We start from the raw sequence: 13,143 nt of genomic DNA on the forward strand, positions 1-13,143 counted from the left end.
CTTGGACCCTTGGGATTGCAAACAGATGAAGATCTTCAAAGTTAAGTGATTTATTTTATCGCTATTTCTGACTTTTGTGAAGCCTCTGCTGGTTTGGAAAATGTTTTTAATGCTTTTGTACGCGGGCGCTGTCCTCAGATAATCGCATGGTATGCTTTCGCCGTAAAGCGACAAAGCGGCTGGATTAACAAGAAGTTAAGCTTTTGAATGCTTTTAAATGATGTATGACACTTGAATATTCATGACTGTTCAATATTACACATTTTGTATTTTGAATTTCTCACTCTGCAATTTCACCGGATGTTCTCGAAGTGGGTCGCTAGCGGCAGGTCTAGCCCAAAGAGGTTTTAAGGAGCCTCTTGGACCTAGATTTGGCGCTCTGGTACCGCTTGCCATGCGGTAGCAGAGAAAACAGTCTATGACTTGGGTGACTGGAGTCCTTGACAATTTCTTGGGCCTTCCTCTGACACCGCCTAGTACATAGGTCCTAGATGGCAGGAAAGTTGGCCACACGCACTCCCCTCTATAGCACCTTACGGTCGGATGCCGAGCACTTGCCATGCCAGGCGGTGATGCAACTGGTCAAGGTGCTCTCAATGGTGCAGCTGTAGAACAATTATTTTCAAATTATTTTTGTGTACTCTTCTCCCCCCCCCCCCTTTCTCCCCAATTTCGTGATATTCAATTGGTAGTTGTCCCATCGTTGCTCCCGTACGGACTCGGGAGAGGCGAAACACAACCTGGAAGCCAGCCACACCAATGTGTCGAAGGAAACGCCATACAACCGGCGACACGAGTCAGCGTGCATGCGCCTGCCCTCCACCAGGAGTAATATAACCTAAAACACACGGTTTTGACTTATATCGGCTTGAAAATCTATGGCAAGACTTGAAAATCCCTGTCTAGCAATGATCAACAACCAACTTGACAGAGATTGAAGATTTTTTTTGTACAATCCAGGTGTGCAAAGCTCTTATAGACTTACCCCAGAAAGTACATTTGATATTTCTGTACTTCATTTTTAATAAATTTGCAAACATTTCTATAACCATGTTTTCACTTAATCATTATGAGGTATTGTGTATAGATGGGTGAGAGAAAATCTATTTAATCCAGTTTGAATTCAGGCTGTAACACCACAAAATGTGGAATAAGTCAATAGGTATGAATATTTTTTTGAGGGCACTGTACACTATGAAGGCACTGTACACTATGCACTATATGTATAATGTTTATGTAAGTCATGAATCCCTCATTAACATACACCAGTCTACAGAAAGGTGCGGACTGGTTTTCCCATTAATTATGGTGACTTAACATCATCAGCACAGTGTCAGCTGACATTTATCAGTGGCTAGTTCAGTCCATTAGCTGAACAGTATTGTGCGGAAAAGGGTAAAGTAAAGGGTAATTGCTTAGATAAGCATCAGTGGAAAAAGAGAGGGAAAAGAAAAAATGATTGACCCGACCACCTTCAGCATCACACTATGATGTTACACGCAGCCCCGGCATCAATCCCAGAAGCCACTGCTGGCTGTTCATTTTGGTGAGCCATGTGTTTAATACTGATACATATTATTAAAGTGACATCATTAATGCATTCAAGCAGGGTCATGAGCATATTTATCCTCCATTTTGAAAGCCATGATAAAGTAATGTTATTTGAAAGAGAAATAAGGGAAGATGATCCTCTGTGTATTATGGTACTTACCAACCTCTGATGCCATCACAGTGATGTTGTGCCAGGCCACATCCTCTCTGTCCAGACTCCGGGTGGTTTTGATCACCCCGTTATTCAAACCAATGGTGAAATACACCTGCTCCTCTTCACTGTGGTCTATAAAATACCTAAATGTAGCAGAGGGAACAATTAAAATAGAATGAATTAAGTTATTTGAATTTAATTGAATTCAAAATCAGATGATGCTGTTGTATCTCTCGTTCAAAACATATCTGACTTTCAACATGCATAGGTAGAAGCTTTGTGTAACGTCTGCTTCCAACTCACACCCTCATCCACCTAGATCCCCTGAACGCAGCTCACTTTCCAGCTCACACTCTCAAACACCTAGATCCTCTGAACGCAGCTCACTCTCCAGATCCCAATCACCAGATCACACACCTGTATGTCATTATCACACACTATTTAGTTCAGTTCTTTGCACCCCATCACTGTGAGGTATTGTTTGTTTTGTGACACACATCTTTCGGGGGTGCTGTTTTTCCCGTGATTTACGCCTCCCGTGTATGATCGTTTTTGCCTTCCTCACTAATGACGCCTATTCCTTATTGGATTTCCTGTTATCTACCTATTGCCTCATCTCCCGGACTACGTTACTAGCCTTTTCCCTGCCTGTACTGTTGCCCTTTTGGACCCTCTGTGTATGACCTTCTGCCTCCTCCTGTGGTCCTTTGCAATTAACACCTGCTGCGCCCTGCGTTTGAAACCAGCTCTCTGTCTCCCCTCGTGTTCATTACACTTGGATTCTTGTGATGGTGTTTTAAATGCCCACAAAATGTCAGCCACATGCATGTAATTTACCTTACAGGGCTTTTGGTACTGTCAGGGTCCTGAGCCGTCACAGTGCCGACCTCTGTTCCCACGGGGGAGTTCTCGTATACATCCATGATGTAATAGTCTATGGAAAAGACAGGCGGCTCATCCACGTCTCCAATGATGATCCGGAGGGTGGTGGTGTCTTTGAAGGCGCCCAGGTGGGAGAAGCGTGGGTCCCGGTGTGTGTTCACTCCTTCTATGTGAAGCGTGTGGACTTTCCTCTTCTCATAGTTCAAAGGCTGCGGAGGAAACCGGAAAGCAATCCTCTTTTCAAAGTAGTGCTTTTTTTGTCCCCTTTCTGCTAGTATTTGAGAAGGTACGTGGTAACAATGGGTACTTACTAATAGTATTTAACATTTGGTTACCTCCTGGCATATTTATCAGGCAATTATGTAATTACCATATTATCTGATTTCCCAGGACATCCTTAACTAACCTGTACACATTGACTCAGTACCGGTACTCCCTGTATATCGCCTCGTTATTGTTATTTTATTGTGTTACTTTTTTTTTTTTTTTTACTTTTAATTTAGTAAATATTTTCTTAGCTCTATTTTCTTAACTGCATTGTTGGTTAAGGGCTGTAAGTAAGCATTTCACAGTAAGGTCTACACCCGTTGTATTCAGCGCATGTGACAAATATATTTTTAAACTGATTTGATATCCATCTTTAAAAAAAGGGACTATTACATGAACCATAAGCACAGGTGTTGTTGTTGTGATGGAATGAAGGGGAGCATCAGCACTGCACTGTACTGTACCAGTCTTAGTGATATGATGCCTTCCTTTTGGTCAGCGTCTGTAGTGATGGAGAACATGGCCTTCCCCTCTGCATTGGTTATGCTGTACCTCATCTCTGCATTAACGCCCAAATCTTCATCATTGGCTTTAATTTTTCCCACAGCTTTTCCAATCTGAGCAGACTCTGGAACGTACAGCTGGTAGTTTTCTTTAATGGGAGGAGCACATGAATAAGGAAGAAGTTATTATCTTAGCATGTATGATAAAGCATTTATGAGTAGATGGAGGAATAATTAGCCTACTGTTTATGCATACCAGCTAGCTGTAAATGTGAATAAATTGGTTAATTAATCACATTTCCTGCCTGCTTGCAATTCAAAGATCATCAACACACTACATCATGTTTGTATCACTTATAGCCACACCCACATTAGCAAAACATCTATTATAGGCTACAACTTTAGAAGTAACATTTGGCTGTGCATTACACATCAACAGAATCCCTGATTATATGATTCTACTTACATTACTCACAGTACAAGCATCTTTGTGTTTTAAACTCCTATATAGCGTTCGATATAGCGCTATATAAATATTGTTTTTTATTACAGCAGAGAATCCATCTGTAAGGACAAACAGTGAGGTAGAAAAACAAACAGTAAGACGTCTGTCTACATACTCTGGGGGAATTTAGGAGGATTGTCATTGACGTCTGTCAGTGTGACATTGATGGTGGTGGAGCCTGACAACCCACCCACCGATCCGGCCATGTCTTTGGCTTGGACCACCACAGAGTACCGTTCCCTGGCCTCTCTGTCCATGTTGGATAGGGCTGTCCTGATGACACCTGGGTAATGATAAGACAAGAATGCTCATTATATCACACAAATAACCATAAATAAACATTGTCTGTTAGAGTAGATACTGTATGTATTGATGATAATAACAATAATAATAATTTGGTGGGTGCTTATTATATTTGTCCTGTTTCATACATGTATGAATACGCATGTATGAATTGTAAATTCGTTTTTTGCAGATCCCATCTCTCCCTGAGACACCTCTTGGATAGTGGGGTCACAGCCAGGGTCTAGCAGCTGTGGACAATCAGAGATTTTCTTCCTCAACAGCATTATTCCAATTCCAATCTTGGATGGATAAGATGCCGGTCACTTTCATTCAGGTTGAAGGCAGGAAAAGAAAGTCTGACTTGTTGTACAGGAGAAGGAACATTGATTTCTTCAAATTGAGTATCACTTCACATTAATAAATCAGTCTTAAAGGGTTTCTAAATTCAGCCATAATTACAACCAGCTTTAATACAATGTTCGTCAAAAACCCCTAATGTCTCCATTCCCATGCTTCACCCCTGTGCTGGTTCATTACCTCATTTGATATGCTAACACATAAGCAAGCTTGGCTTACCCCTCTCTGAACTATCAGCTTGCCACCCCCTCCTCTCCTACCTCCTCTCCCTTCAGCTAGACCCGCACCTAAACACCGTGCTCTGGCCAGAGGCACTGCTATGCTGCATTACTCGCTTCACAGCGTTACCAAGGAGAATCCCATCTGCCCTAATCTTACCCTGAAGACTGAACAAGGGCTAGAAGGAAGACAGAACAGATTGACCATGCTGTACATTGTGCACCTGAACAAGAGGAAGGCCAAGGGGACAACAGCCAGGACATAGCTCACTCAGTACTGAAGCAAGGTGTCCTCGGTGGAACATTGGCTGGAACAACCACCACTAAACGGAAGAACACAGGGTCTGACATGCCATAGTTAACTGCGGGTGGTGTCACACTGTGGGGGTTAACTAGTTATTCTGGAACACTCAGGCATTTGTCAGTTATTGGGATCACATGGATTACAGTAAGACGACTCGTCTCAAAGAAGGTTATTTCCCAAGCTTTTTGAGATATGATAACCTTAATTGAAAATACGAGTCAACCCATCCCAACATTGAATCAATGAATGTGTGGATTAACCAATGTAATGTTGGTTCTGTGCCCTATATGTTTATCAGGATAATTAGTACAGTATGTCTTGTCAACGAGTACAGTGACATTCAATGGACAAACAAAGAGCAGGATACGTTTACTCAGAACAGAAAGGAGATAACATTTTAGAGCACCTGCGTGAAATGGCTTCACTCCAATGTATGAATGAGTCCTTATAACTTATTTGATTGTCCTTCACATTTTGTAGCGGTTACATCAGTCTGCTTTTTACCCTATGTATCCACACTTCAAAAGACCAAGGTTAGCCTACAAGTACATACTTATCGACAAGCTCCCAGTCATTTATTGGGTGAACCACCAACGTTTCAGCATCACTGTACCTTCTTCAGGGGTAATGTCATGAATGCTTGAACCAGGTTATGTAGACAATAGTGAGGGGTGTGTCATAGTCATTAGGGTGATGTGAATGAAAACAACATAACTGATAAAAGACAACATTTACAGAATGTTGAATATATTAGGCTATTATCATATTGCAACATAATTAGATATTGTACATAGTAATAGCATCAACTTACATTATTATTTACATACCGATGATTTAATTTAATATACACATTACATATTTCATTGTTTCCATGTCATCTTTGTTACATGCAATCTTTTGGTTCAACCGTAATGCATGATAATTGTTGATGATGCCTATTATGCATTACCCTTCAATCAAAAGATCACATGTTACAAAGATGAAATGAAAACAATGTAGCAGTATGATAACAACAGCCTAATATATTCAACAAGCTGTAAACTATTGTCTTGCTATGGTGATGAGAATGAAAAAAAATGTAACAACGACACACCCCTCATTATTGTCACTGGGTGCACTAATTGCACTGTTTGTCTACATAACCTGGTTCAAGCATTCATGACATTACCCTGAAGAAGCCACAGTGATGCTGAAACGTTTGTCTATAAGTATGTACTTGTAGGCTAACCTTGGTCTTTTTTTATTTAACTAGGCAAGTCAGTTAAGAACAAATTCTTATTTACAATGACGGCCTGCCTCAGCCAAACCCTAACCATGCGGGGCCAATTGTGCGCCGCCCTATTGGACTACCAATCACGGCTGGTTGTGATACAGTCTGGAAACAAACCAGGGTCTGTTGTGATGCCTCTAGCACTGAGATGTAGAGCCTTAGACCGGTGCGCCACTCAGAAGCCCATGTTGGTGGTTTACCCAATAAATTACTGGGAGCTTGTAAAAGAGAGTCGCACACTATAATTTATTTCTATAGCATACAGTTTACTCGTTGTTAGTCAGCACCTCGACCAGCGTTTTTGGGGTGTGCGCCAGCTCATGCTTTTTATCAGTATACTTATACAACCATGAAGGCACTGAAATACAGCCTCCCAAGGCTACAGTTAAATTACTGTATATTGTAACAAAACAAATAAAAACGTTTTTTAGAAAACCTTGCCAATGCTATGGTTTATCTTATGGGCAACAATTCACAGGGTTGTTTTCCTTTCAGAAACAAAAACACTCTGTCGCTGAATTCTCAACAAATGACTTGCTGTTCTTTAATGAATGAATGAATGAACAAATGAATGCATGAATGAATGAATGGTGAGAAAGTGAGAGAAAGAAAAACATGCTAACAGATAGCTCAACCTGCCAGAACAAATGAATACAGAGAAGTGTTCCGCCCCAGAGAATGTCATAGAGATTGCACCAAACACATTGTGGCCACAAACCACCTGCCTGGACAAGTAAGTTCAGCTGTCAACACACCAAAACCACAATAATGCTTAAAAGCCTCTCAGTATTCAGCCAGTGGAAGAAGAAAAAAAATTGTCTGAACATGAATACACTGAATTTAGCCCGACCAAATAACAGAATTCAGCAAATGGATTATACTCCGGTCTCTCTTCATTCTCATTCTGTCCAGGGTAAGGCATTACCATAGAACCAATTTGTTCAGCTTCCATTCTCATTATATGGGAACAATTAGTGCTGGGAATTGCCAGGGACCTCATGATATGATATGATATGATCAACGATTCGGTGCCAATACAATATGTATTGCGATTCTCAGAATTTGAGATATTGTATTGTAATACAATACTGTGAGTTTATATGCGATTCCATGGTCCAAACATATCACTCACCATATGTCTGCTGTAGAGGGACAAGAGAGGGCCATGAGAAAATTCATTTTGATCAGTCACGGAAATAAAAGTGCTGAAAACAAACTGGCTCCCTATTTTTTGTTGTTGAATGTTACCCCCTTTTCGTGGTATCCAATTGTTAGTAGTTATTATCTTGTCTCATCGCTAAAACTCCTGTACGGGCTCGGGAGAGACAAAGGTCGAATGCCATGCGTCCTCCGAAACACAACCCAACCAAGCCGCACTGCTTCTTAACACAGCGTGCATCCAACCCAGAAGCCAGCTGCACCAATGTGTTGGAGATAACACTGTGCACCTGGCGACCTGGTTAGCGTGCACTGCGCCCGGTCCGCCACAGGAGTCGCTAGTGCGCAATGAGACAAGGACATCCCTACCAGCCAAACCCTCCCTAACCCGGACGATGCTAGGCCAATTGTGTGTCTCCCCACGGACCTCCTGGTCACGACCAGCTGCAACAGAGCCTCGGCGCGAACCCAGAGTCTCTGGTGGCACAGCTAGACCACTGCGCCACCCGGGAGTCCTGGCTCCCTTTTAAAAATAAGTTGGAGAACAAGCTATGAAGGAAAAATAAGTTTTGGTGCAGGTACTAGCGCAAAAATAATATTGCGATATTGTCAAAACGATATGATACGATATATCATAATAAATATTATTACGACATGTAAATGTGCTTATTCCCCCCCCCCCATCACTAGGAATAATGTAGTGCCACTGTGACAAGGGATAAAAGGCTGTTAGGGCCATGTTGTTGTGCTGTTTGCTTTCCAATTGACCTTGGGATTCCCCAGTCATTTTCCCTCATTTTCCCTGAACTACATATTATTAGAGAAGACTGACAGTGAAAATGTAAATATCAATCAAATCCAAAAGAACAGCTGGCAATTCCTTCAATTGATCAAAAGTTAAAAGTTGTATAATCCCTGCTCACTTTAAAATGTACACACGTATCAGCCTTTCAGTACGTGGAATGGACGGTATCCCCTGACTGCGTGAAAACAAACAAAAAACCTATCCTACTTAAAAGGCAAACGGGAAAGTTGCTGTCCTCCTTACTGTCTACCAGTGGTGTAAAGTACTACTAAAGTCATTTTTTGGGGTATCTGTAATTTATTTGACTATTTATATTTTTGACATTTATTTTTACTTCACTACATTCTTAAAGAAAATAATATACTTTTTACTCCATACATTTTACCTGACACCCAAAAGTACTCATTACATTTTCAATGCTTACCACGACAGAAAAATGGTCTAATTCACGCATCAAGACAACACATGGTCATCCCTTCTGCCTCTGATCTGGTGGGAGACTGACTAAACACAAAAACATATTTTGTAAATGATGTCTGAGTGTTAGAGTGTGCCCCTGGCAATCCATACATTTTCAAAACAGTAAAATGGTGCGGCCTGCTTTGCTTAATAGAAGGAATTTGAAATTATTTATACTTCTTTAACTTTTGATACTTAAGTATATTTTAGCAATTACATTTAGTTTTGATGCTTAAGTATATTTAGAACCAAATACTTTTACTCAAGTAGTATTTTACTGTGTGACTTAGACTTTTACTTGAGTAACTTTCTATTAAGGTATCTATATTTTTACTCAAGAATGACCATTGGATACTTTTTCCACCACTGCTGTCTATATAACTATATAACAGGAGTATAATGGAGGAAACACCTGTAGTTTACTGTAATTATGTTAGTCAGACCAGGGATGGGTAATCAATGCCATTAAATGCAGGTCTTATTGTGAAATGTTCCTCTGGGTCCTTTATTTACACCAGTCAATATTTCCTGCCAGACTTTTGTTGTCTATTGGAAGATACAGGTAAACTGTTCATGCTGTTTTAGTATCATATCCTCTCAGGCCTTTTATTCAACCTCCTAATCCATGTCAGATTGACTATGCTAACAATCTAGCTTTTTACAGCTGTATAACGGTCGATTATACATAAGAAAGGCTTCATGTTTCATTTGCATGCTCACTACGTCCAAATATTGCTTTTTGTAATGGTTATGATTAGCTATGTCTGAAAAGGAAGCATTTCTGTAAATGTGTGTGTGTGTGTGTGTGTGTGTGTGTGTGTGTGTGTGTGTGTGTGTGTGCATGCATACATAGGTGTGCATGTGTGCTTTTCTGCATGTCAGTGATCACAGGTCAGGAGCTGAACACCTCACTCCCTGATCACAGACAGATGATTGTAGTGTAGAGGCAGCTCTGATTCTGCTCTGATTATGGGCTGAGTGACCGGGTCTCCTGCTGATGGGGCCCCAATAAGCTGCTGGAGAGAGGCAGGAACAGCTGGCATTGCCATGGCTATGGCCCAGTATGCACTGAAGCTGGCATGGCCACAATCCAGCCAGGCTACTTCACATCTATGCCTCAAACCAAATCAGAACCACTCACTCAAGTAGCTAAGCAGTGCAACATGGACATCGATAAAACATACTTTTAAGATGATACAATGACAAAACTAGACCCATCATAGTGGTAATACCAGTGCTTGGTTACATTCATGGCACATGGGGTTGATGGGTGTCAATAGCACTTGAGCATATGTGACGGGAACATGGCTGGGACTATCATCTTGAGTATTGACAGATGGCTTATAATACAGTCTCACTGCCAGATTCACTCTGCCTTCTCAACACACATTGACTGTTGAAGCAAAGAAAATAACTTATGTCTATATGTATTCCTTGTTCTCTTTAGGTGTGCATATCACTGTAACACACACTTATCCAGAGCATCTTAAAGTAGTAAGTGCATCAATGTTTCATACTGGCCCCACATGTGAATCAAACCCACAATCCTTTCATTGCAAGAGCAATGCACTACCAACTGAGCCACATGGGACCCAGGATCAGGATGTACTGCGTACAGACACACACTACAGACACATAAACATTTAGCAATTTCTAATCTAACTATTGTTATTACACAGTCTTAGGGATTCAATTCCTTTGGTCTCCACTAAGTTAGGTAAATCAGCTTTTAGTTTTTTTACACAGTATTTGTGGAACAATCTTCAAAATGTTCTTCAATTTGATGTTTTGGTGCCTCTAGGGCAATTCAGAAAGCTGATTGAGGACCGTATTAGTGACGAATGTGTTTGTTTGTATTTTTGCTTGCATTTCGTATTTGTATTTAGATGGGTGTATTTCTGTATTATCTGTAATTCAGGGCTCATCTGTAAAATAAACATTGATCTCAGTATGTCTACCTGATAAAATAAAGGTGAAATAAAACGTTTTAATATTACATTGACTGGAATCCTTTGAAAAGCATCCTCACAGAATATGTACACTTTATGTACAAAACTATGTGGACACTCCTTCAAATGAGTGGTTTTGGCTATTTCAGCCACACCCATTGCTGACAGGTGTATACAATCGCAAACACAACCATGCAATCTCCATAGACAAACAGTGGCAGTAGACTGGCCTTACTGAAGCATACACTGACATTGAAGACAATTCTGTGCTTCCAATGTTTTGGCAACAGTTTGGGGAAGGGCCTTTCCTGTTTCAGCATGACAATGTTCACAATGCGAGGTCCATACAGAAATATTTTTTTGAGATCGGTGTGGAAGAACTTGACTGGCCTGCACAGAGCCCTGACTTCAACCCTATCGAACACCTTTGGGGTGAATTGGAATGCCAACTGCAAGTCAGGCCTAATCGCCCAACATCAGCGCCAGACCTCACTAATCCTCTCGTGGCTGAATGGAAGCAAGTCCCCGCAGCAACGTTACAACATCTAGTGGAAAGCCTAGATGATGTTATAGCAGCAAAGGTGGGACCAATATTAATGCCCATGATTTTGGAATAACATGTTCAACGAGCAGGTGTCCATATACTTTTGGTAATGTTGTGTATTTGTCAAGGGTGGATGCTTTGTCAAAGTTATTCAAGGCTTTTTTATTTCTCTTATGTCTTCAAAGCAAAGAACAAAATGTCTGAGAGCCTTTATACAATGAGCGGGAGGGGGATTAAGAATTCTAGAATACAGAACAGTTGGCAGGTATCTCTTTTTAAGACCGAGGAACACTATTGCTGTCTTTTTCCCTCGACTATGTAATTTATTGAACACATATAGTACTGCAGCCTTCTCTAAAACTAGACCCAATTTGAGCTTATTGCCTCTGTAATCAGCTGTGTCATTAAACATCATCATGAGGCACTTTGGCCCTTTTCACAGTTTAACAGCCTGATTACAACAATCAACATCTAATAAAACCTATACTGTAGAACAAAGCTATTTTCACTTGGCAGAAGCAATTCACACATGCAGCGTTATATTGCAGTGAATGTTAAGTAGAAGGCAGGCGTCTCACCGGTTTTGGGATCTACAGAGAAGTAAGGCTGTCCCTGTAGTATGCTATACACAATCTTGGCACTGTTCCCATAGGTGGGGTCGTCTGCGTCTGTAGCTGTGAGCTGAAACACTGATGTGCCTGCATGGAAGGAAAGGTTATATCAGTAGTGTATTTCCAAACACAACCCATTTAACTACGACCACACGAACTCACAGACAGTACAAGTACAACGTGCCATGATCACTGTAAAAACTACAATGGCTTACTGTAGCACAACTCACTATATTGTCGTGGTTTTCTTATAGTAAAACTACATGCAAATCTAAAAATACCACAGAGTGTTTCTGTATCGCATAAAGTGAGGCCGAAATCTGTTATCTCCCAATTAATCCAAACCCATTTATCAGGACTGTCAAAATCCATTTACAGAGTTGTGCATTAATGCCTGACTGCCTCTGGATGCAGTAGGGATCTGTAGCAATACTGATGACCCAGCTAATGATGTGACTGCTCTCACAGTCAGGGTACAAAGCCAGCTCCCTACAGCCAGGTGCACCCAGCATTTCAAAAATATGTTGTCAGTATTCTGCCTTACCAACATCGGCCATCTCGGGAACAGCAGCAGCAAATGGGCCATCTGGAAACTTGGGTGCATTGTCGTTGACATCCTGGACCTTGATAATGAATTCGGACTCAGGCTCTAGAGATCTATTGGTGAAACGATCGATGGCCTGGGCATGTAAGACATAATGGCCCTTCTTCTCCCGGTCCAGGCTCTTGCTGGCATGGATGTCCCCTGTGACCTCATTGATGACAAATATAGTGCCAGCGCCCTCTCCCGTCAGCAAGTATCTGACGGAGCCGTCTCCTTTGTCTGAGTTGGAGTGCAGCTGGGAAGGAAATTACAGAAATTTTACACACAGATATAACAATACTCATTTGAACATAGAAAACTATACCCATGGATTTCACCACCATGGTTGACCATGTGTTGGAACCGGTTCAGGGAACAGAACCAAATACCCGGAAAATAAGGACATTTTTCAATGAACAGAAACGGAACCTGGAAGGAAAATGATCTATACTGTTCCGGAACAGAATCATTATGTTAAAAGCATGGGAACCGGTTAATAGCGTTATTTTACATTATATATTTTTTTCTTCTAGTCCCACAACAAAGCAGAACAAAGCTCTCTCTTGTGCTCTCCCCACCCGCAAAATTGCAGTCGCATCTTGCGCCATAGTCCATCATACATGTAATCAACTAGATTAGCTGCTCTGACTGCACTGATTGGTGAAGTAACTTAATAAGCTAAAGGTAAACAACTTGATTTTACAGGTTAAAAAGGAACAGATAGGAACGATATAACAA

At 41.1% G+C, this 13,143-nt stretch overlaps 1 protein-coding gene across 2 annotated transcripts in view; it reads right to left on the reverse strand.

Moving 5' to 3' along the window:
• The window catches only part of LOC110508701 (cadherin-18-like), an 80,748-nt gene that overhangs the window by 16,517 nt on the left and 51,088 nt on the right, over nucleotides 1-13,143 (reverse strand). For both annotated transcript variants that reach the window (XM_021589429.3, XM_090225291.1), the window contains exons 3-8: nucleotides 12,367-12,661; nucleotides 11,790-11,909; nucleotides 3,978-4,145; nucleotides 3,319-3,506; nucleotides 2,543-2,796; nucleotides 1,712-1,848 (exon numbers count right to left, since the gene is read on the reverse strand). In XM_021589429.3, the coding sequence (XP_021445104.3) occupies nucleotides 1,712-1,848; nucleotides 2,543-2,796; nucleotides 3,319-3,506; nucleotides 3,978-4,145; nucleotides 11,790-11,909; nucleotides 12,367-12,661 (1,162 nt within the window). The remainder of the gene's footprint in view (nucleotides 1-1,711; nucleotides 1,849-2,542; nucleotides 2,797-3,318; nucleotides 3,507-3,977; nucleotides 4,146-11,789; nucleotides 11,910-12,366; nucleotides 12,662-13,143) is intronic.

This window comes from Oncorhynchus mykiss, chromosome 28 (genome assembly GCF_057628025.1).
Source record: "Oncorhynchus mykiss isolate SJ-2025 chromosome 28, ASM5762802v1, whole genome shotgun sequence".
NCBI classification, from domain to species: domain Eukaryota; kingdom Metazoa; phylum Chordata; class Actinopteri; order Salmoniformes; family Salmonidae; genus Oncorhynchus; species Oncorhynchus mykiss.